At 37.8% G+C, this 26,369-nt stretch overlaps 1 protein-coding gene across 3 annotated transcripts in view; it reads right to left on the reverse strand.

Annotated features, from left to right (window-relative positions):
- The window catches only part of MCTP1 (multiple C2 and transmembrane domain containing 1), a 497,445-nt gene that overhangs the window by 43,781 nt on the left and 427,295 nt on the right, over positions 1–26,369 (reverse strand). For all 3 annotated transcript variants that reach the window (XM_065406109.1, XM_065406107.1, XM_065406108.1), the window contains one exon: positions 16,706–16,759. In XM_065406109.1, coding sequence (XP_065262181.1) covers positions 16,706–16,759 — 54 coding nt within the window. The remainder of the gene's footprint in view (positions 1–16,705; positions 16,760–26,369) is intronic.

The following is a 26,369-nucleotide window of genomic DNA, read 5'->3' on the forward strand; positions in this document are numbered from 1 at the left end:
AGAATGTCAAGGTAGAGGTGGTGAGTTTGAATGGCATGTGTCCTTGAGCATGCTCAACAGTGAATAAGGAAAAGAGGGCAAAGAAGGATATTACAAGGATATAATTGTAAAAATCTTTCCCCTGTTTAGTTTCATCCTTGAGAAAATACACTACCTTTGATTCCCTGGCAACCATTACAAACCTCTTTCTTGTAAATGGCCTCTTGACATTTATCCAAAACTCATCTAAGGCAGGACCTATAATTTAGGCACACATGATGGAAGAGACAGAGATGTTAGAAGTACATGAGGACTTTGATTTTCAGCAGACTAAAGTTCCAAAGATGGCAAGCTTTTATATTTCATGATTCTCTTTTGAAAGTGGTTACATTACATTCTCTAGGTATTTTTCAGCTAGGAATCATGAAGACTCATCTCTTCAACCTTCTTTCACCTTGCTGTGAAATTGACAAGAAGTATGGAAACACACAGTCTTTGGAATGGGGAGATGGGTAAAAAAGAAAAAAATATGAGAATCTGTCAAATTTCCAACTCCTGACACTGATTTTTGGAGTGCATTTTGATTAAAAAATAATGGCCAATGCTCTCAAATGGAAGCCTATGTAGATTGTAAATTGGAATACTTGGACTGATAAGATCATTTTAATGTATGGTAAATCTAATTTCTAGTGAGCATTTTGTAGGCTTTTAAACAAAATAGATGCATTTTATGTCAGAGTGTATACACAGATGTTATTTTAAATAATATGTGCCACATCATGCTCTGTGCCCCTTGAGTATCCAGAATCTGGAGGTTCCTCAACATTTCATTCCTTCTAACTCCAAATCTATAGAAGCCTCTTTATGGAGCTGTGTGGGGTCCTGGATCTGAACGTGGAGAGAAATAGGGTCAAAAGGATTGTCCTGTGGTTGGCCCTGGATATTTAGCCATTTTTTCCTCTTTAAATTTGTTCTGTTCTTTTACTAACAACAAAAGACAAACATTAATTGTGAGGAAGATTCCCCTTTCACTTTTGAAAACTGGTACTATAATTTGTTTTTCTCCAATCATTCGATACCTTCTCAGTTATCCAGGACTTTCCAAATGCAAATGTCAGTAGTGCAGTAAGCTTCTTAGATGCCATTAATAACCTAAAAGGTATGTCATTCCTAATCATCTTATTTACATATTTTCCAAATTTTCCCTTACATAATCTTTAATAACAAGTCTTTTTTTCTTTTTGCTTACAATTCTATATGGTTTGCATTAAAAACTTTTTTTAAAAGGGTGCCGTGACAGGTTGGACCTCCCTTCTGGGATGCCACCTGATGTACTGGGATTTCACTGAGCCTGCCTGCTCCACTAGCCTGGGCTCCCTCTCCTTGTTTTGCTGAATTAGGCTCTCCAGCCTCTGGCAGTGCGCGCACACACACACACACACACACACACACACACAGGTAGGGAGCACCAGCTGTAGAATCGGACAGAGTCTGCATGCAGCTCTCTATGAGAAGACTCAGCTAGGAAATTGCCCAGCACTCATGAGCAGCTCCCCTCCAGAAAGTATACCCAAATTAATATTGTCTTGTGCTGTAGTGAAATCTATACAACGTAAGCTCATAAATTCGCCCCCTCCCTCAATATGGAGGAAGATATACACAACTTCTTGCCCCTGCCCACTTAGAAATTGCACAAACTGAGTTTAATAATAAGCAAAAACAAGTTTATTAACTATAAAGGGCAGATTTTAAGTGATTAGAAGGGATAAACAGAACAAGGCAGATTACTAAGCAAATAAAACAAAACATGCATACTAAGCTTAAGATCTTAAAGAGACTGGTTTCAAGAATCAGAGGGATAGCCGTGTTAGGCTGTATCCACAAAAGCAATGAGGAGTCCGGTGGCACCTTAAAGACTAACAGTTTTATTTGGGCATAAGCTTTTGTGGGTAAAAAACCCACTTCTTTAGATGCATACAGTGAAAATTACAGATACAGGCATAAATATATTGGCACATGAAGAGAAGGGAGTTACTTTACAAGTGGAGAACCAGTGTTGACAAGGCCAATCAGTCAGGGTGGATGTGGTCCACTCCCAATAACTGATGAGGAGGTGTCAATACCAATTGCTTTTGTAGTGAGCCAGCCACACCCAGTCCCTATTCAAGCCCAAATTAATGGTGTTAAATTTGCAAATGAATTGTAGCTCTGCAGTTTCTCTTTGAAGTCTGTTTTTGAAGTTTTTTTGTTGAAGGATGGCTGCTTTTAAATCTGTTATTGAATGTCCAGGGAGATTGAAGTGTTCTCCTACTGGCTTTTGTATGTTACCATTCCTGATGTCTGATTTGTGTCCATTCATTCTTTTATGTAGAGACGTCCGGTTTGGCCAATGTACATGGCAGAGGGGCATTGCTGGCACATGATGGCATATATCACATTAGTAGATGTGCAGGTGAACGAGACCCTGATGGTGTGGCTGATGTGGTTGGGTCCTATGATGGTGTCGCTAGAGTAGATATGGGGATAGAGCAGGCAATAGGGTTTGTTACAGAGATTGGTTCCTGGGTTAGTGTTTCTGTGTTGTGGTGTGTAATTGCTGGTGAGTATTTGCTTCAGATTTGGGGGCTGTCTGTAAGCGCGGACTTGATGCTTGATTAAGATCTTGTAGGGGGTTTGTCTCTGTCTGAGTGATTGGAGCAAATGTGGTTGTATCTTAGGGCTTGGCTGTAGACAATGGATCATGTGATCTGTCCTGGATGGAAGCTGGAGGCATGTAGGTAAGTACAGCGGTCAGTAGGTTTCTGGTATGGGGTGGTGTTTATGTGACCATCACTTATTTGCACTGTAGTGTCCAGGAAGTGGATCTCTTGTGTGGACTGGTCCAGGCTGAGGGTGATGGTGGGGTGGAAATTGTTGAAATCCAGGTGGAATTCTTCAAGGGCCTCCTTCCCGTGGGTCCATATGATGAAGATGTCATCGATGTAGCGCAAGTAGAGGAGGGGTGCTAGGGGACGAGAGCTGAGGAAGTGTTGTTCTATGGGCACCCATAGCAATGCCGCTGACTTGAAGTTGTCCCCAAATCTGAAATGGTTGTGGGTGAGGACAAAGTCACAAAGCTCAGCCACCAGGTGTGCCATGGCCTCATCAGGGATACTGTTCCTGACAGCTTGTAGTCCATCCTTGTGTGGAATATTGGCGTAAAGAGCTTCTACATCCATGGTGGCCAGAATGGTGTTTTCAGAAAGATCACCAATGCATTGTAGTTTCTTCAGGAAGTCGGTGGTGTCTCGAAGATAGCTAGGAGTGCTGGTAGCGTAGGGTCTGAGGAGAGAGTCCAAATATCCAGATAATCCTGCTGTAAGAGTGCCAATGCCTGAGATGATGGGGCGTCCAGGATTTCCAGGTTTATGGATCTTGGGTAGCAGATAGAATACCCCTGGTTGGGGCTCTAGGTTTCAAGAAGTAATTTCTCACCCTAAATGTTGTTTTAGGCAAATTGCAGAGTTTCTGTAGCTTAGAGTTCCAGTTATTTCTCTTTACAGACTAGACTCCTGTCTTATGCCTGGTCTACACTGGGGGGGGGGGAGGGGATCGACCTAGCGTAGCTGAAGTCGACATATCTTAGGTTGACTTACCTCGTGTCCTCACGGCGTGGGGTCGACTGCCGCCACTCCCCCGTAGACTCTGCTTCCGCCTCTCACGGTGATGGAGTACAGGAGTCGACAGCAGAGCGATCAGGGATCAATTTATTGCATCTACACTAGATGCGATAAATCGATCCCTGATAGATCGATCACTACCTGCCGATCCAGCAGGTAGTGTAGACGCACCCTTAGTCTGGACTCAGTCCTTGCCTTTCCCATCGCTCACTTCCTTTGTCTCTTCAGGTACTTTCAGCAGTCTTTCTTCTTGGGCAGGAAGGCAAAGGAAAAGAGTCCTGCTTGCCTTACTCCCCAGCCTTAAATAAGATTTACATAAGGTAGGAATCTTTTGTTTCCCAGTCTTGACCCTCCCCCTCCCCCTTTTAGTGGAAAATTACTAGAAGTCCAAGATGGTGTTTAGTACCAGGTGACAGGACCACCTGACCTAGTAGTGTTACAGCTAGGGGACGCCTCTCAGGAAGGAGAGAGATTAGTATCTTCACGGTCTTGTTGTTTCTTCCTAATGGCCCATCAAAGCTGATGGCCTGTTGTCTGGTGGGTGTCTCCCAAAATACACACCCAGTTGTAATTGTTACATAGTCAATATTTCTAACTTTAGATACAGAAATGATACATGCATACAAATTGGATAATCACAGTCAGTAAATCATAACCTTTCGATGATACCTTACAAGACCCACCTTGCATAAAATATATCTCAGTTATGCCATATCTATATCATAAGCATATTTCCATAAAGAATATGAGGTGTAATGTCACAGGTGCTCAGTACCAGCTATTTTAAAATAATTAATTTTATGCCTCTCCTCATGTATTACTGGACCTAATTTCTCCTTAGCACTTCCCTTTTCACTGTTATACTTGTTAGAGCCCTTCTTATTCCCCTTAATCCCTTTGGCTAACAAATGCATTCTACTTCTTTGCTGCCCTTATCTTTGCCCTAAAAGCCTTAACTGACTGAGTAATCTTATTTGGTCAAATCCTTTTCCATTTCAGGTTTGTTTTAACCTCAGTTATTTGTGCTCTCTCTTATGAAGTTACACTGACTGACACTTATTTCTCACATTCTTTGTTTTCCAGAGGAATTGTAGACTGCTGTACCTCACTTTGATTTCCAGAAATCTAATATCCTTCATCTGCCATATTCTGTAAATTTCTTAATTTGCTGGACTCGGATAGCTAATTCCTGATTTTTTCATTTTTCTCTCATTCTGAATCAGTTCTAACAATAAGTAGATCTGGGATGGCTTATTTTCTGATAGAAGTCTCCACAATCTGGTTCATTATCTTCTGCATATTTTAATAATCTTGAGTTTACATTTTCTGCTGTAGTTGTTGTCCAACTGATATCTGGACAGTTGAAATTCCCTATAAGTACACCATCTTTCAGATTATAGAATTTTGAGAGCTGGTCTGGGAATTGTTCATTCTCTCTCTATACCTCTCCAGGTGAACTATAGTAAATAACTAGTGTCATTTTCTCCTTTGTTTTCTTACTTTCCTAAATAATTTCTTCACCATACTACTTTTCAAATTGTCATTTCCAAGAGCTATTAATAATTTTGGCATATGACACCACTCTTTGTCTTTTTATTTATTAGGGACTGGAATTATGCCTACCCACTACATGGGGTAGAGGAGAAGGGGTAGAAAGGGGGAAGAATGAGAGGGGAATGGCCCCTTTTGCTCTCAATCTTGTGCATCCACATACTGGCTTGGCACAACTTGGCCCTATTCTTCTTGTATTCATGTACAGGCTTTTGAATGGAATTATGAGAACAAAACATATTAGTACTGTATGTTATATAGTAATATTTAATGTTAAAATGAGAACAAAGGAAAAAAGTCCAAAGGGGGGGAACCTTCATAATACATATATATATTGTGATAGACCCAGGCCAGTTGGGTACAGCAGAATAGCAGAAGGCAGATATATTGGCCACTGGATTAACAGTTTTCTGTTCCCTGACTGACCAGAGCAGGGGCTGCTCCAGGCTAATGAGAACACCTGACTCCAATTAACCTGCAAAGAGTCAGGTGAGGCCATTAAGCTAATGTGACCACCTGACTCTAATTAAGGCCCCGCTGATGCTATAAAAAGGGCTCACTCCAGTCAGGCAGAGGAGAGGAAGTGAGACTGAAGGGCTGGTTAATGAAGACACCCTCAAGTTATTGATAAGGGAGCCCTAAGGTAAGGGTGAAGAAGGGAGAAGCAGGAGAGTTGTGGGGAAGTGGCCCAGGGAAATGTAGCAACTCTGGCAGTGAAAGGTTGGCTGCTAACAGCTGCTACCATTAGGGTCCCTGGGCCGGAACCCGGAGTAGAGGGCAGGCCTGGGTTCCCTGCAACCCACCACTACAGGAACACCTCCTGGGAGGGGAAGTCAGCCCCCTGTCAGGACAGGAGGCTAAACTGTTCTAAAACAAGCCCTAGGGACAACAGAGACTGTGGGAGTTCTCTCACCAACCTCCTTGCTGGCTTATGATGAAAAGGGCTCAGTAGACTGTAACCCTGGCCCTAGAGAGAGAAGGGCTATGTGGAGGGTCACAGAGAGTCACTGAGGCTAGCATATACCGCCTAGAAGCGCAGGACCCATGGGGACAAGGTCAGAGCTCTGCCACAAAATAAATATAAATATATATATACACACACACACACACACCCCAAGTAATGTTTCATATAGGTTTAGGAGGACAGTATTAAAATTTCACTGATAGTCATCAAAATTCAAAGGAAGCATTCTCTATAGTCAAAGTATCTGGAGAGTAAGCATCACATCCTGCATTCTTTATGGGAGCAAAAATCTTATTGAATTCAATAGGAGTTTTGCTAGAAGGAGGACTGCAGGATTTGGCCCTCTGTGCCTGTGGGGCACAGGGAGAGAGAGAGAGAGAGAGAGAGAGAACAAGAAACGAAGCTTATTTCAGTCTTCTGAATTAGTAAACATGTATTGGATGGGGGGAAAAATCAGAATTCAGTGCAGAAAACTCCAGTATTCAAAAATTACTTTTTCATGCTTAAGAGTTACAATGATCTGATATGGTTACACAGAACATACATCAGACTTTGTTCCAAAGTCTAAGGAAAGTCCTGCACAATCAGGTCAATCTGATTACCATTTTTACTGTCCCCTGAATTTTAATCATGGCATGATTTTAGTAACCAACATTTCATAAATCACTAATGTTAGAGATTAAGGGCTAGAGCCTTGGCTACAGCCAAGATTCGAAGCTGGCCAGATACAAGGAGGTCTGGCCGCAGTTTAAGTTATTGACTGTGGTCAAGAAGAAATTGACTGGACAGTTCTAAGGGCTGTCCTTAAGCTCACAGGATGATAGGACAACTGCTCCAACATGCCATCCTGGCCTTTTGGAGCCAAAGAGCTTGGGGTTTCTGCTGGTCTCAGTTAAGGAGGCGAGACACAGAATCCTGCAAGATGTCTTCTGAAAAATGGACTTACAAATAATTAATTTATCCATTTTGGTTCTGAAGATATAAAAATTTAAGAATTATTAGTAGTAGTATTTGCCTGAGACTGTTCATGCCCATAATGGTCTATTGAGTAAATTCCTAATTAGGCCCTTTCAAAAAGCACTTTAAACCTGCTTGAAAATTATAGTTTTTACTGAGGCATTGCAGTACCTCTCCTTAGCTCACAGATTATTGATCAGCAAGTCCATCAGGGTCTATCATCTCAATGCAGCTGCCATTCATACGGTCTGAGTCTACGTTCTAAAAATCCTTATGAAATGTCATTGGGGAAAAAAGCCTCACTTCAGAACAGTTATAGGAAATAATTCCATATTTATGGACTAAACCTACAAAATTCAGAACAACATAACAGTTTTCAAGATAGGGGAACATACTTTGTTCTAAAACAGATATTTCTTTTCTTCCCCTCCTCCTTCTTCTATAAATTAAAAACAGTGTAACAAGTATCTTCAAAATTTTATTTAAAGGAACCTAATTCTTGGGCTAATATCCTATGTGCTACATTTCAATTCAGGGCAAATTTTCATAGCTGAGTTATTAGATTTAGAAAACCCTTGTTTTTACTAGAAGTGATCACACAATACAGCTATTACTATGCAAACCACGCCACTATCAAAATGCATGGGTGTATGTTAAACTTGGGGAAATAGCTGACTGAGCTATTTCCTATATGCTGTATGTTGATCTAAAGTATACAAATGTGATTTGTTTACCGAGAAGGGACAACATAACAGTGCTGGAACTCCACAGAATCAACTCCACGACATTTTTATGTCATTATATATGTTAGACTATCCCAAAAAATTAAATAATACAGCCACAAACCAGAGAAGGAAGTCTCCCCTGGGACTGCCATCTCTCTTCTCATACGGTTACCATTATTTAAAGTTTTAATCAAGAAATATTTCAAGGTCAACAAAGAACATGCCTGCACTTAATTTCGAGCGACAGCTAATATGGTGCACTAAAGGCGTAACAGAATACATGTGGTAGTCACATATAGCAAAGTTAAAAGGATTACAACATTCATAAGAAATCCTAAGTCTAAAATACTTAAAAAGCATATTTGCTGAATAGCTCATGTTAAATTATTTTAATTGGCTGCAAGGCGGCTTCAATATTACTGATGCAGTTTTGACTTTTTCAGATTATTAGAGAAAAATAAAAATGAATCATTTTAAGATATAGTAGCATCAGCTTCCAAGTAGACTTTTTCTCATAACTTCATGTTACTTAGAGGCCATTACATATGTTAGAATTACTTTTATATAAACGGATTATATAAATTTTGTTTTTTCAAACACATTAGTCTTTTGAACAACAATAGTTCACTAATGTAAAATATTCCTCCCCCCATCCCAGACTATTACCTAACGACTTGAACAAACTAAAAAAGAAAAGGGGGAAAATAAATATTTAAGCTTTGTTTCTTTAACAGCCATTTTACTGATGATGTTTTTGAAAAGTATGAAAATAATCCAGTTACATTCTTTAGCTTGATTACTTACAAATAACTTATCTGTAAATCAAGTAAATCTGTCAGTTGTGTAAGTTTATTTTTCCATGTGCTATCTAGAGATAAGCAGGTCTGTAATATTAGATTTCCACTGACACAATTGTGCATGAATTCTGATCTGATTTGGTATTACATGGTGCAAAAGGTGACACATTTTCTCTAATATAGCCCATTCGAAAAGGAAAGAAATTGCCAATGTATGAAATCTGAGGCGTCTGATTCAAAGACTGGGGGACTTTTAGGTCAACTCAATGGAAAAGTAACTTGTTCGACTACCCCAGGCACTAAATGCTGTGACAAGCAAACCTAATACCCATGGTAGTTACTCAGTTAGACAATCAATAAAAACATTACATTATCAGACTGCCGCAGCTGTATGTTAGCCTATCATATTACCTTGTCTGTTCCCAAAATGCTCAAACATGCATTTACTGATCATTCAGATAACAGATACCACCCCAATGCCTGGGTTACACCTAATATTTTTTAAAAGAGTGCTGTAAGGAAATTAGTGAGCATTTATATGTTTTTCCATATCCTGTAACATGATGAATTCTAAATTTAAAGTTATATAAATGTACGTGTATATATAGGTAGATCAGGGGAATGGATATCTATGGTGCACAACTATGGAACCATTATTCTTTAAAGAATTTAGCCTTCAGTTTCATTCAGTGGTGGATTAATGATTTTGCCGCCCTGAAATAATTGCCGCTCCCGGCCCCATATGAACTTGTTTTAGTTTTTTTACAAATCCGTTTGAACTAAAATGAATCTAAATATCATTAAAATAATTGAACATTTACAAGTTTTATTATAAATAAAATTACAAGTACAGCGGACCCTTGCTTGAACGTGCGTCTGTATACCGCGATTTCGCTTATAGCGCGGGACCGCACTTGGATCCAAAACTGAGAACTGCTTAATTTCTTCCTTCGGGTCATATTATTAATGTTTAGGATTCTCGCGAGTATGTTTACTAAATGACATTACGCCATCATTGGGGGTTTCAATACGCGCTATGATTGGTAGAATTGCAGCGTCACTGATGCCGTGATTACAAAAATGCCGCTATTATAAATTTGCTGCCCCTGCAAATTTGCCGCCCTAGGCCTAGGTGATAATACGCCGCTGATTTCATTGGTTTGGACTGTGAATACTGGGGAACTAGGATGTTAAAAATGTTTTGTGTGTATCAGATGTTAAATGGCACCAAAATGACAAACAGAAAATCCATAAAAAATTAGCAATTAAGAGCCATATCATCTCCTTTGCCACTGGAGACTGGGCTCCATGGAGTAGGAGAGGGATGGGCCTGGGATTTGGCTCCTCCTGGCAGCACTGTACCCCCTCCAACTCTGCGCTTTAACATGCTTCTCCCCTCCCTTATGTGGAACACATACACCTGGGGGTGAAAGCTGGTTATGTGGGGCAGAGGCTATTGAAACCTGGAAGCCTGGAAACATGGCTTCTAAAGGAGGCACAAGGTCTCCAGACATCACAGGTGATGTGTCAGGTTTAGAAGCTGTAACTTCTGCTGGGGTGGCTGGAGCAAACCACCCCTCCTCCTTTATGAAAAAAAACTATAAATGCAGTTTCCTAGGCACTGCACTCTGTAGGGGATGATAGGGCTCTTACAGTTACATATATATCCATACAATGAAAAGGAAGTAGTCTAGAGCTGATTACATGTACTATTTATTTAGGAACTCCATTCATGACAAATTTGGCTCTCTGCTTGCTAATCCATGGAAGCTCAGCAGCTCCTGAGGCTGCTCTCTATTGCGGGGAGTTCTATCCTCATGGAGACAACTATACAATGCTAAATTTGTCTTTTCAAACCACATTAGTCTCTAGGTGATTTTTCACTTATGTTCTTTTGTTTTATTTTGTCAGGATTGTATCTTGTTTAGCTGATCTCTCCAACTACTTATTTGCATGTAAAACAGCTAGTAACAGCTGTCTTTGGGGGGCCCCCAAAGACCTGGTACACTCCCCACCCCATCATAGTCCCCCAAAGTTGTGCCTCAGTTTTACAATGTCTCTGATTTGTCATAGAATTAGATAAAAGGTTATTGTATGCTCTGGGCCTGTCTTTGAAAATCACTTTTTTCTGGGTGCTCAGCTCAGAAGATTCCATCCAAGTTGGATATATCAGGCTGAATCCACCACTGTGCCAAATAAGCTTTGGGAAAGGCTAAGGCGGGGAACCACAAAAGAGCTTAAGTAGAGATTTAGATGTCTGTCTAACTTTGTCAAAATGTTCAAACTTTGGTGTTTATGTGACTTGCCTGAAGCTACCCAGGAGGTATGCGGCAGGGGCTGGAATAGAACCCAGATCTCCAGACTCTCATTCCTGTGCTTCAACCTAAACACAGTCTCATAAGTTTCTCTGAGAGTCAGAAATGGCTCTTTCCATTGGTTTCTAAAATGTCATAATGAATGAATGCCCTCTTTGTAATTTAGGAGTCAAACAATTATTAGGCCTACATTCACATTAAGGTCCCAAGGATGAGGCAAATAAATATTTCCCTTCTTTTGAGTCACAAAAGGGGTACTAGAGGCACATTGCTTATACCCCTTTCCATGAGTAGTTAGTACAAAAATAAATCCTTCCCTAGACAAAAAGGCATTTCAATCTGCTTAGTTATCATAGGAAATAATATTAAAAATTAAAAAATTTGCAGGGGTAAAATTATGTCACGTTTTGTGACAGCATAATTTAGAGATGGTCTTCATTTGATGTAATAGCTTATTGAATTATACTTAGATTACTTAATAAATGAAGAATATTACCCATATTATATTAGTCACAGGTGAAAAAACTACATATATGAATGAGTGTAATCCATTCAATAGTTTATGGACCCAAAGTCCCCCAGAGACTATCACACATGCACATGATATCCCTGAGTGCTGAACTTTCCATCTGGATCTGAGTTATCCGTATGTAGTCAGCGGGCCACCTGGTGTAACTCCAGAGTCACCCCCAATTACTTCAACGGAGTTACTCCAGAATTATACCGGTATAACTGAGATCAGAATCCGGCTCCCTAGTGACTAACCATCTGAGGCGGCTTTTCTCAGTTGTTGTTCCCATAAAGAATATACTGTGTTTATGAAATATGTCCAGGATACACTAATACCAGAGGGGGCACCAATACCAGACAGAAGCATGGGTGAAATTTGCTTTTTTGGGAGGTGCTCATGCAAAGCTCCACATGCCTTGTGGTAGTTCTGGGGACCGGGGAGAGAAAGGACACATGGAGTGGGGTGCCAGGGAGGCAAGCTCCAGGATTGTCGTTCAGTGTGGATGCAGTGGCCACAAAACCCCTGCACAGGGGCCAGGGAAGAACATCAGTTGCTATTCCAGCCTATAGGCTGAAGCAGCAGAGGCAAAGGGACCCTGGCTTTGCCATACCTGGACCCTTTGTTAGAGGTAGTGGCTTTCATCATACCTTCCCCTATGTAGGAAAACTATATAAAGCCCATTTACTTGCCCAATTTATGGTGATTTTTTGACTATCACCCTAAATGAATAATTGGCATACAGCGATAAAAAGTTTCACTTTTATTCTAGCCACATATTTATTTCAGATTATTCAATCACATATATTAAATAAGTGTATGTGTCCTAACTAACTTTTCAGAGGACAGCAATATCAGTTACAATTTTGGTTAGAGGCTCAAACACTCAATATGCTCAAACACATATATTGTTTCTTGTTTATGGTGGTATACATGTACAGAATCTAAGATCAGAATCAAACCATAAGTGTGTCTGAAGATTTTTCCATTCAATTTTTAAAAAATCCCCTTTCCATCTCCTCCCCTATTTTTTTTTTTTTTTTACCTGTTTTCCTATGGAGCATTTATTTTTTATAGAAAATAACTGCCATTTTGACAGATGAGAATCTTTTTCTTTTATATCATATCACAGTTATCTCCCTTCCCCACCCCACCCCCATGCTTCTGAGGCAGGTTACAAACATGTTTGGGCTTGAAAACAAAGTTGGTATGTCCAGGCAGCTATGATTAAAAGCTTAAAAATATATTTTAACCCAACTATGTTTCATTATAATAGCATCAAGTTATCTCCATACATGATAACATTGACTTAGAACTACAGAGATTTTTCCAAACAAAGTACAAATGGTTAGAGAAAAAAGCTGAAGGTGCAAATGACCTGAATATTTTAATAAAGTTTTTTAACTAATATAGTTAAAATCCAGAGTTCACGTATTTTTTCCTCTTACAAATCTGAACTATTACTACTATTTGGGGGTGTGATTCTGCAAAGTGCTGAGTGCCTCCCGCAAAATGCTGAGCTAGATGCTCATCACCTCACCCATCAGTCCCTGTGACTGCCTGGACCTTGTTAAAAGCATAAGAAGCTATATGAAAAGCATGCCTAAAAACTTCTTAAGCCACAGAAAGAAATCTTAACTTCATTACTTAGATGACTAAATTATGCACATAAACCACTATATTATTACTACAGAACACTGTAAAAAGCCATTTTATGGTTTGTTGATAACTTGACTCCAAGTAATTTAACTAACCCTTGTTTGCAAAGATACTGTATTAACCACAGAGTCAGAGTTTGGAACAGGGTAAAAAAAAATAAGATCCAACTGTAAATTTGTGGTTGGCACAGGTTTATTGAAAAGTACAGAATATATGGAATGCAGAATGCAGTGTTATCTTTTTGAAACATGAGTATTAAATTTATGACAAATGTCTGAACCAAACAGAAAACTGCAACAGCATTTCAGTTCTTAAAAGCACATTAGTAAGTAATACTATTAAGAAAGTGGTGACCCACTGTTGAACAGTAGACTGTAACTGATATAACATTAAGTATATTTGCCATTTTTAAGTATTAATCATATTTCAATTGAAAACAAATGTTAATGTCCTCTAGTTAAAAGAGTGTTCGGCATCACACGACCTTAAATCTTTAATCTTGCCTGTCCGATTATTTGTACTGCAAGGTGAAATAAAAATGTAAAATGGTAAATCTGGAACAAAACCAAAATAAGGTTTGAGGAAACAAGCAACAACCTAATTACAACTGTACCTTGCCAACCTTAATTAAACTCCACACAGGTACTAAAGGTCATTATTAATAAAAAGATTTTACAAACTATTATTTTAGCTAATTATAATCATTTGGATAGTTATCAGTCTCAATTTATCACTTCTGTGATTCTGCAATTTATATAGGGATGTCAAAAACAGCCCTCCACCACACATCCAATAACCTATTTTAGTGTGTGCCCACACGGACCTCATCAAGTAGCCAATGAGTTGCCCTTTCATTGTGAGTAAGTGACTAATATCTATACTGGCTCTAAAGAAAGACACTTTTCATAATCGCACAACAATCTGCTAAATGAAAACATATGGATAGGCTTAGGCAAAGCCTGCCAGGGGTCTTTATTGAATGGAAAACAGGTGTTTTATTTTTGTGCCATGTAATACCCCATTTACCCCCAAGTCCAAAGGTTACAGGACTAATAGCTGCCTTGTGGTAATCAGGGAAAGCAAAGACACTGGCCATGGTTAAACATCTGGGACATATTTTACATACTTGCAACATATGCTTCAGGTTCAATTAAAGTGAGGCTTTGGCACATTTATTAATCTTTTTACTTTTATCCTATAAGAGGACCCATTGACCTGACTTTACTATTATACCATATGAGAAAACAGAAGTAATGACAGCTGGAGGTCAGTACCTGCCAGTACTGCAAAATGTGCATTTGTTTTCTCACCAAATTTCATTATGCACAAAACTTTAAGATTAGGAATCTATGAATTTAAAAAAGGAGTATAACACTGTGCTCCTTCAATTCAGACACACCAATATTAAAAATCTTCATCATCAATAAACAGTACATGATACAACTTGAAGGAGGAAACTGGCAAAAAAAAGCTTTTTGTTGTCTGATTTATAGTTTAGTGTCTGAAATAAAATGTCCATTCTAAGAATAACTGTGTACACTGTACAGTACAAGCATTTTTTTAAATAAAAAATATGTATGTCATTTTCTTTTCCATTCAAGATGTGATTTTCATGATAGCATACTGAATTACAAGAGCTCAAATAAAACTTACATATTAATGAAACAAGACTTTGAATTTATAGAAATCAACCTACATACCTTTCATATAAGAAACGCACTGCTCTTAGGCATCAAATAAAGACTACCACTGAATTCACACAGTAATTTAAGCACTCACCTTCAGTCAATGTTGGTAACTATATCTGTAAGTGTGTTAGAACCCTGGTGTCAGTTTCAGACAGCTAAACACTAGATTACAATTGATACAGCTCCAGAGATTTGGTGTTATTTCTAACCTGGTATGTTCTGTTTGGCATCTACTTTAGTTAGACTGTAAAGGGCTTTTTAAAAAAGGGTTATCGTTTGTTTAATAACTCAACCTCCCCCTCCCCCAACTAAATGGTAAATAGACTGACAAACTACAATTATTAAATTACTGTACTAACATTTCCAGGAATATGTATACTGTACTACTGGGATGAAGCTCTTATAATTGCTTTAATAATAAAGCAGCAACAAGCAGGGGAAAATGGCCATAAATGGATGGCAGATCAGTGTTTATCAGAAGAGAAATGATGATTCAGAGCTTGCATGTTGAGTTAAAATACAAGCTCTCTACACCTACATGATTGACCTTTGCAATAAATCATGTTTTATTGCCAGAAGTGTATGCTCATATCATTTAGTGCTAAAAACTAGCACATATGTGTTTTGTAAAAAGGAGAATGTTATTACAATGCTTGATTATTCCAAAATGATGTAGCTAACGATTTAAACGATGTACAGAAGAATTTCACATATCTTTCTGTCAATTCTAAAATGTTTGAACTAGCAATAGAATGAGGGAAATACTCTTTTTTTTTTTATCCTCTCTCAAATCTTGGGTTAGCTAACAGAAAAATAATCATTCAGGGGATTAACTAATCACAGTGAATTTTCTGACATTTCAAATACTTGCTGCCAGCATACAAATTCTTACAGTGGTATATAACTGTACATCTCTACTAGAAACAAAGGTCAAGGGCATAAATTAAGATACACTGTTTTTCTCCTCTCTTAAAAAAAGAATTCATTGCTCTATTATAACAGAACTAGGGAGAACATTTGTGAAGGTCAAAATTGTCCGTATTTAATTCAAAGCGGTTTTAAAATAATCTGTATTTTTTCTCTTTCATGTCTCATTTTTTGGTATGCAAATCCCACAGACAACAAGGCTGTTTTCACTGCACTTGTCTCTCCATCACTCCATTGCTTCAGTGGTGCGAGGTCATTCTAATTTCCTCCCTCTGGTTTTTCCCTCTCCCCAGGGGACAACCAATCCAAGCAGTCCCATAGCTTGGCTCAATAAGATGTGGAAACGAGCTGTTATTTACTGTGGTTGCAATCCTCAACTCAACCAGCAGCCCAGGAATTGAACCACGTATTCTCAAAAGCTGAAAGATCCGCAACAGTCTCCTAGCTTGCTGGGCCACAATGCCAGCTCCAAATCAAGTAGACGTCTATGAGAATTGTGATTATTTAAATATCATACAGAGTGCAGAACATACCAGCCATTCTTCTACCAAGTAATTCACTGAAAATTACAGATGGCAATATCCCATTTTCAACCAGTGTGGAGTTACTATTTTTACACCATTTCCTCCCCTAAAGTACAGCCCTATTTATAATACCCAAGACAGGACAAATGTTTGTCCTTCAGAAACAGTTGTCACTGCAGTTATCTTCACAAGAGCTATCAAGTTCCAGACAAGCTGAATTATTTTTGTTCCTGGCAGAAAAATATTTGACCCTGCTCTGGACAAAAAAAGAAGAGGATTTATAGTCCTCTATCCCTTCCTACAACGTACAGTAGCATTGTTAGGATGATAAACAGCTCTGTCCAATTTTCTGGACTAAAACATTTCAACTCCTTTTTTAACTGTCTGTAAAAACAGTGTCATGTCTAAATTCTCCCATCCCCAGGTACCCAAGTGCTAGGAAAGATAATTACCTTGTCATCTCTGTCATCCTCTTCTTCCTCGTCCTCTAGCATGTCCTCCACTACCTACAGATAGAAACAGTAGTAGTTGTCATAATTTAAAAAGGAAGAATTTTGTTCTGTCAATAGTAAACCTTTTGTAGATGAAAAGTTTATTAACATTTGAAATAAATGCACAGAAGGAAAATGTACAACTAGAAAATCATTTGATCTAGAGATTCAAGTTTAAGAAAGTGTTATAACTTTAATTGACCTACATTAGGGAATAAGACACTGAAAACCTCTACCTGTATAAAATGCTATCTTGACAATTTAAGTATTTAAAAGGTAATTCAAAATTCACTCTAGGATATTTTTAACTAAGGAATCCTTTTTACCAGCTCTAGTGGTGGCTATGAAATACAGTTCAAGTGCTTACTTTGGATTTACAGTTAACCTGAGAAACATACAACCTTTTGAACTTAATTTACATTGCTCATCAGGAGGGTTAAGAAGCGTTCAATCCCAAGAATAAATTCATGCTAACTTGCTTCTTTATGACAATGGCCCACCGCAGTGACCCAGGGTGCATGCTGTATTATCATCAGCATAGCGTTTCCTAATAGTGATTTTGAACTATTAGTATATCTAATATACTGCACATGCATCTCTCTCTCGTTATGTGTAACTGTACTACATGTGTGCCCGTATCTGTCCATTTAAATAGATGGTGGACAGGTAGATTGATATGTGAGAGAAAGAGAGGATTCCTACCGCTTAAGGTTTTATGTGTTCAAGGCACTGTACTCACATTAATAATTAATCTTCACTGTATGGTTGTGAGATAAGTAAATATTATACTCATTTTACACACCGAGAGAGAGAGAGTGACTTTCTAGGCACTTGGAGAGTTAATGGCAGAACCAGACTTAGACCTCAAAAATTCCTGCCTAATAACCCCATGATCAAACATCCAAACTATGGGCCAAATTCTCTGCTGGTGTAAATGGAAGTAGAGTTGTACCTCTTTATACTAAAAGATAATTTATCTCTATATCTGTACATACACAAAAGTCAAGACAGAGCTGTAGATACAAAAGGTGAAAATTCTGGTCTATTTTACATTGAGTTATAAACTAACATCATAGCATACATCATTACAGAGGAAGAAGTTAAACCATAATTCTATATTATAAAGTATAATGACAAAAGAGGATGTCACATTAGAAACTTAAGGAACATATTCTTTGCTCTGCAGGAGGACACAGATACTCCCATCAGCCCTAAAGAAAACTACATATGTTCGCTCACCAGAGTTTCAGTTGCTACAGTATATTGAAGCAAGATTCCAATTTTGACCTGCAGTGCTGCAGAGGTACAAAGCAGCCTCTAACACAGACTAAAAGCTAGCCCTTAATTTGTATGTTAAGTATATAAAGCATATTAAAACCAGGAAGTGATGTAAACTGTTGTCCAAGACATGAAATTTACAAGAGGATTCTATATTTTCAGTCAATAAATTACCACTAAAATAATAATGTAGAGACAAATAAGTAAGTTCCTGCCCTAAGAATTTAATAATGTAAAGACCAGATGGTGACCATATCCTGCGTGGGTACAGACTGTGAAAAGAAGGCACAAGAAGCCTTCTACCCTTTCAGCTCCCCATGCAGCGGCAGGACAAAACTGTAATCTCACACATCTGCACACACCTCTCGCAGTGAGTAGGCTGGCCATGAAAGGGAACTCACTCTGCACCTTCTCAGGGGGTGTAGCAGTGAGTGAGCTTCCCCTTTATATCAAGTTTCAGAGTAGCAGCCGTGTTAGTCTGTATCCGCAAAAATAACAGGAGTACTTGTGGCACCTTAGAGACTAACAAATTTTATATCAAGGATCTCTGATAGCGAGCATGCCTAAAGGAGGCATAGTGCCTATTGGAGATTCCAACTGCAACCATACATAGCCACCCCACCCCCACTCAATGCCTTAAAGCACAAGAACGCTCTAAATTTGTCACATGTGCCATTTAAAATAATATGTTTAGACTATTTCTTTTTTGAATCTTAGTCCAAAGAGCCAGCAATAATTGACTGGATAAGCTATTTATGGCTTAGTGTGAATAGTGATCCTGAATTAGTGCAGGGGGATGTGCTAGACGACCTACAAAGTTCTTTCTTTTCCAGTTGTCTACAATATAAATACTAATGTATCTGCAAGATGTCCTATCCAGAGACCTAAAAGTACATTAGTTTGAGTTCTGAGACATGCTATATTAAGTCCTTGACCAGTACCAAAACAAACACTGCTAATCCAAGGGATAAGCGATTGATCCAGTGACTGATATCTTATGAACCACCAGGGTAGAAATGAATGTGGTATGACACTGGATGGCTGAGATCCACAGTCTCCCTGTGGTATGTAGTATTTACTTTTAGATACTGTAGATCACAAAAAAATGGACCATGGACGCATATCATTCTGGCCTGATCTGAGTGACCACTATCTTGTGAAGCTCTGGACCTAGAAACAATGTTTTATGCCACTAGAAGCAGCAGGGAATCCAAGTTTTCAGATGATATAAAGTATTAAACTAACGCTAGTAGTTTGTGAGATATTACTAAAACAATATGTAAACTCATACAGTGCTTTCTAGCCATAGATCTCAAATCACTTAACAAAGGAAGGTAAATATCATTATCCTGATAGGGAAATTGAGGCATAAAGAGGTCAAACAACTTACCCTAGGTCATACTACAAGTAGGGTGACCAGACACCAAGTGTGAAAAATCAGGATGGGGGTGGGAGGTAATAGGAGCCTATATAAGAAAACGACCCAAAAATCAGGACTGTCCCTATAAAATTGGGACATCTGGTCACCCTAACTACAAGTCCTTGGCAGAGCTGGGAACAGAATCCAGGTAGCTAGAGTATCAGGCCAGAAATGAAATTTTGGGCACAGAGGGATTGCAGAAGCCCTATATTATATGTATGAAAATTTCATTTAAAATGTAAAGTTGCAATACAAGATGACAAAAGTAAGGAAATTAACTTGCATTGCTGGGAAAAGCCACCAAAAGCCTTACCCTGGGGAGAAGGAAAACAAAAACAAAAAAGCCGCTAAGGACAAAGTATCAGCCTCAACTCTGAATTGTAGCTATTTACTGGTTCTTACTTTAACTTTAAATATTATTTAATCTATGGAGGGATTTTTGTGATTAATTCCCTCAAAAAAAAATCAAATCCATCCTCTGAAACAAATGCTTATTATCTAAGTTAATTGCTTAAATGTGTTTAAAAGCATTTATAGAACCCTTGTTACCCCTTACTACTTGTAAGACCAGAAAGGTTCCTTTGGAGATAAATGTGAACATTTATTGAGAATGGCCATTAAGGATGAGGTTTATCCCACTCTGAACAAAGCCCAAACAGAGTAAGTCTTAGTGCAGGAACTTTACAGGTGCTGGGAATGGAATTCACCCTCTCCAACAAGTGGCCAGTCCTCAGTGCTGTAACACAGTCCCTCCATGGCCTCTATTTCATTTGGTGGGCCATTCCCCCAAAACACGTCAGGTGAAGTGCTATGCTGCACCTCTCAGAAGTTTCAGCACAGAACTTGCAACCCAGTGAAGAATCGGGGTGGGAGGAAAGGGGGGTGGGGTGCACGCAACGTGGCTTTCAGCCACCTTTGTTCCTTCATGCTCCTAGGCTGTACTGGGGTTGGAGAGACCCCCACTGTAACAGACAGATTTTTCAGTGTTATCTAAGTTACAGCAGCCTCCGTAGAGTTGCTCTATGGGCTACAGTTTTGCATACTGTGGCCCTGCTCCTGGAACATCCCCTACACCAGGGCTTAAGAGAGGGTGTGCAAGAGGCAGTCTTTCTTCACTACCTGCACTAGGAGAATCCTCCTTTGGGCAGTTATGGGGATTTTAGGGCCCCTTTACACCACACTGTGGCTCTTTGACACAGCACAAAGGAGGTTGAGCTGGGGGTGAGAATCTCACTTTTCCTTTTTCAGTCTTTGGTCTCATAAGTTTAGCTCCTGTGGCTCACAATGAGGGCACTGACCACAGTGGCCCCGAACAGGCAGGTGTGGAGAACAGTCCCTGAGGAATGATGTGTGACCATTTCAGTTGCATCCCTCTATCCTCCTACATCCCCACCATGGGGCTTGGTGTTGAGGGCCTTGCCTGGGACCTCTACACCTTAATGAATTTCACCCCAAGGGCTAAGTTCTGAAAAATGGAGCTAAGCCACTCCCGTTACACCTACTTTTTTCCTTAGGGACGGCTACATGCAAAGTTCCACCAGCGTAACTAAAAATATGATATATATTCAGTTTAATTAAACCAGGACCCAAGGTTGCATGGAGACATTTAATTGAACTGTAAACTTCTACATATCAGGGTTTACAATGGAAATGCTGACACCACCTTAGCTGGCTCATTGCAAATAATGACACTCTGTTTAGATCACAAACACTCTTATTCTAAATAATCAGGATAATATTATTTCACACGTGTACTGTGATTTTCATCCAACTAAGCCTCACAATACTGCTATGACCTATAGAGTATTATTATTTTTATTATTATTATTATTATAACTGAGAAGTTTGACTTGCCCAAAGTCATACAAAAAGTCTGACAGCCAAAAATTGAACCGAGATCTCCAGTTCCCAACTCCTGTTTAGCCAGAAGACGATTCCCTCTTCCCCCCATGTTATTCCATCCTATTTTCTTATTCCGTGTTAGTCACATCATCAATTAAACTAAGCTTTAGGAGTGTCAAATTGTCTGGAAATGAAAAATGATTTAACTCAGTTATTGTATCAAAATAAAACGTAATAAAAGTACTTCCATCTCTGGGCAGCATAAATTATTCTTTATGGCATATGAAGCATTGACCCATGTTTTCACTCTTCATGAAACTTTGAAAGAAGAGTTAGAAAAAAAGATGCAGAGTGAAAGCACATCACTACAATGATACAGTGTACCAGAAGGAATTCAGATACTCAAGTTTCTTAAGACTGGTTGCTACCCAAAACTGAAACAATGAAAACAGAATCCTTATAACCATGATATAGAAAGAATCTGCAAGCTGAAGTCTTTTTTTAAAAATACACTTAAGAACAATCTATTTACACAGACACGTAAAGCAAGGATTTATAAGATCATTACAGCAAATGCAAATTCAACAGATTCCAGCTTTTGAGTTTAATGCCATACCTAGGATCAAACCAAGAGTAAGAAAAAGGATTTTTTTCTTTGACTCTAGCTGGCTTCTTTTCAAATAAACCTTATATGTGCTACTTTGGTCTTCAGCAACACAGTACATTAATCCAGACATCTATAACAATATCATGCTTTTTCAATGAGAAAAAATATTAAAGGGAAAAATGATATTAAAGGGAAAACATATCAGTTAACAAAATATCAGTTATTTTATAAAAAGTTTTAAGAAAAAAATCTTAGATCAGCCCTAGAATACTCACTCTAAATTATGTTTTCCGATACCTTGCTTGAAATCAAGGTAGTATTAATCAAACAAAGGAAGGGCACTGGGGAAATCAGAAAGATCTAATGCAAGCAGTTAAAAGTGACATGACCTTCTGTAATGTCACTTGTCACAGCCTTATATGCCACACACTGGTAGAAGGTCTTGAAAGAACCTGATTCTTGGTACTGTTCCTTGAATATAAGACTAATACAGATGACATTTTAAAAAACACACGTAGACGGCCTCAAATATGGAATATCAGCTACTTTATGGCCAAACAGTAAGCAGATGATATTAAAATGTCGCAAAACAAAGCCCTTCCTGTACTAAATAGTTTTGAACAGTAAATATTTTACAGAAAAAACATGCAGAATAATTTGTATATAATGATAGGAGATCACTCTTGCCCCATTCCCACTTTCTACAATGTAACAGAATTCTGTCTGCAAATGCTGAGTAATTCACACTGTGTTCCTGGAGCACTTGTAACAGAAGCCACTTTATACAGTAAGTTATCTTAGTTACATTCAGAAATATATAGAAGAAGCTTCACTACCCTCTTCATGCTTTTCAAGAGAAGAAAATTGGACTAGCATGTACTCTTAGAATTTAGTGGGCAATTAATTACTTCTTTTAGTTACTCCTCTTCTAGAGTTTTAAAAAATCAAACTATTTATTAATAATTCATTAAAAGATGGGATTTGGGAGTAGTGGGACTGTTCAATGTAACATCTAATAGCAACATCAATAAAATAGTAGTACAGTCTAGTTATTTACAACCATCTTAGGTCAGAATAAGAGTGAAGAATAACTCAGTTCCAAAGATCCTTAAAAATATCTACTGAAATTAAAAATTTTCACACAAAGGAAGTATATTAACTGCGTGTATAATGTTAACAAAATTGTTTCTTACTTTAGAACACTCCTGCAGTTTCTAGAAGAAAAGTTACTAAATAATCACAGCAAACGCACAATAATTAAGTACATTCTGCTACCACCAACTTTTCTATAGCTATTCCAATGGAAACAACTGTGCGGTTAAAGGGGTATTTTTGATACATTGCGTATTAGAGTAAGAGTATTGTGGTACTACTCACTTGGAAATGTAAGAGAATTCAAAAGGAAGAACCATAGTCATCCAGATGTGTTTAATGACTGAAATCTTAATACAATTTAAAGGCAGAATCCTGTGAAGTGCTCAGCAATTCCTAAAAAGGAGTAGGTAGGTGCCCTGAACTGGTAGTTCAAGTGTTCAGCACTTCTGATTTGCTCAGCACCTCAATGGATTGGGCTTTAAAACAATAGTTTCAAATGAAAAACATGTAATATTCCAATTTATTTTGTTAAAATGTCCAAATGCCTGCAGACACTAATATTTTGATATAACCTATCACAAATCAGGAGCCTGCTCCTGCTCCCATTGAAATCAAAGAAAACAGGATTGGGCCCCAAATGAACATTTCCACCCTACTGCTGGTTAGCTGTATTCTTCAGCACAGTCTGGAGTTCATTTAGATAATTTTGTCTCCATGTAAACTAACTACAACATGTGTTGGTATGTCAGTGGATTTACAACACTTCTGTGTAAATGTAATATAAAATTATCAAATGTGTATGGATTGAGAAGGATTCCCAAAATCGTTCAGGCTATTTCAGGCATCTTGAAAGTACCTGAGGTCAAACTGAAAACATTCATAGTCAATAAGCTTGTTATTACTGTGTTTATGTGGTCATAGTCACAAAAGGACATCTGCTTTTCTCACAGGGTTGTTGAGGAGAAATTTTTCAAAAGACCTAGCTTAATTAAAATATCCATCTATTTTACATCATATTTATAAAGACAATAAAACTCACTAACAGATTTTAATTTAACAATGTAGTATATCTGAAATACAACTGAACTTATGGTAGCTCCTGAGTTTGATTCACACCATTAAAGATTTGACCTTGAAGTATTTCATCTACAGGAGTCATCAAGATAACTGAACTACTAGATGTAATAATAATTAGTGTGATAAGCTTGCCAGTAAGGCTGAATATATTGCAGTACAAAAGAGGAGACTAAAAAGAAAAGCATTAGTACTTTACTGCTAAAAGACTTCCTGATTTTTACAGATACAATTATTTCTTCTTACAGAATACATTTCTTTGGCTCATTCTGGGAAGTGCTCATGATGTAATTTAGTCTGATGCTTAATAGGAAATGTGACTTTAATGTGGCTATCAGATGCCTTTTGATGCATGCCACTGATTACATACAGTCTGGTAATATCAACAAAAGAATTTTTATTTGCAGTATAAGAAGTTTCTCTGTAATATACTTTATTACACAAGAACATATAACTTTTTGCTTGATGTCAGCTTAATATGCACCCAATATTTAGTTGCTAACGCAGTTAAGACTAAACAATTTTCATATAAAATATGGCATCAGAAGAAGTTTTTCAATGCATTTCTTTAAATATTTGGATCTCAATGCTTTCAGGAATTCTAGCTGATATTTACACAAAGCATTGTGAACAGAATACTAGGTTTTTATCTGAAGTATATCTCCATCTAAAGGCTTCAAAATGTACTGTATATTTGTCTTGTAGACAAAATCTGATCTGTCTGGCTTTATGACATTTTTTAAACCAGTGAAGCAGAAAAAAATATTCTACATTTGGCTAAATATAAATTGTTAATTTACTACACAAGGAACTTTTAAACAATAACATTTTAAAATATTTTGTCACCACGGAGTTTAAATAAAACATTGACAATAAAGTAGTTTATTATATTTCTTGTCAACAGAACTAAAATGTAATTGTTTGTCTTAAATTTAATCATTAACTTTTCAGCTAGCACTAGGATTCTAGGAGGACAAAACACCACTCATCTACATATATACTTACACCACAACATGTACATTTGTTTAAATAACTGAGTTTGTGAGTGGTGCCAAAAGTTAGGATACTTAAAGTTGGGGCAGCATTTTTGCCCTGTCACATATTTCGAATTGTATATCCTTATTATACATATGTCACTGTAACATTAGCCCAGGTGATTATGACAACTCTTTTTAGGTAATTATATATTTGGAGAAACACACTAATTTTGGAAAACAACTTGAAAATTACTGAGATCTAGTCTGAATTAACATCCTTAAAAATAACATCCTTAACATGCTTAAAAATAACCTCATATAATGGGGTTTTTACTCCAACACTAAATTGTTCTTAGTTTAAAGAATATTGACCAAGACATGTTGGAACTGCTACAGTATTATGTCAATCCAGTAGTTACATAAGTCTGGGCACAAATGAAAAAAAATCATTAAGAAATTCTGTACAAAAGAATGCCTATGCATTTTCCATACAATAGTGTAAGGCTTCAGGGGGGGAAAGTTTTGCAAAATTTCACTTTAAAAATTACTCTGTTTTGAGGAAAAAAGGGTAAAAATCTTTCTAAAATGAACATTTCTAGGATTTGTTTCCCTTTCTGTGGGCAAAAACAACTGAAAGTAAGCTAGGGTTGGAGAAGTTTTTTAAAAAGTGCTATTGGGCTGAGACCTTGTATGCCCTGTTAGTGAGTTTCTATGGCAGAGATACAATATAAAACCCTGAAGGCAGAGAATTATAATGGAAGCTTAGACTGAGCCTCCTTAACTATAGTGGCATGAATAGCCAACTTTAATAATGCATTCCTTCTCATTGTAGAAGAGAAATGCTGCATAACCAACCTAATTTTTTCTTTATGTAGTGTACTGTGTGATTGCTAAATTAGTGCATAATGTATTTGTAATATTTATAGTACCAACATTTAGTTAAATAACGTTTATGTAAGATTTATGTTGATTTTTTCATTTCTCATTTAATGGCAGATTATGAAGACTGTTTCATAAAGATAATTCTCCATTTAAATTCATCAGGCCATTAAATATTAAAATTATGTTTCTGATGCAATCTAGAACAAATTTGTCCAGCTTCAGTGATTATTTGCATTCATAAAAATTAGGCTTGATTAATAAAATGTAAATGCTTGATTAAGCTGACATTTTCATGTTTCAGTTGTGATTTATTAAAATGAGCCCATCCCCTGGTCTGATTGGGTAAGATCGTTTACTTTTCTTCTTTACTATATATGTAGTATTTAAGGAATAAACACTTAGCTCCATAAAAAGAGGAATGGTTCTCATGCTGCCTGTGGTCTCTATCTT

The sequence above is a fragment of the Emys orbicularis genome, chromosome 6 (assembly GCF_028017835.1).
Source record: "Emys orbicularis isolate rEmyOrb1 chromosome 6, rEmyOrb1.hap1, whole genome shotgun sequence".
NCBI lineage: Eukaryota > Metazoa > Chordata > Testudines > Emydidae > Emys > Emys orbicularis.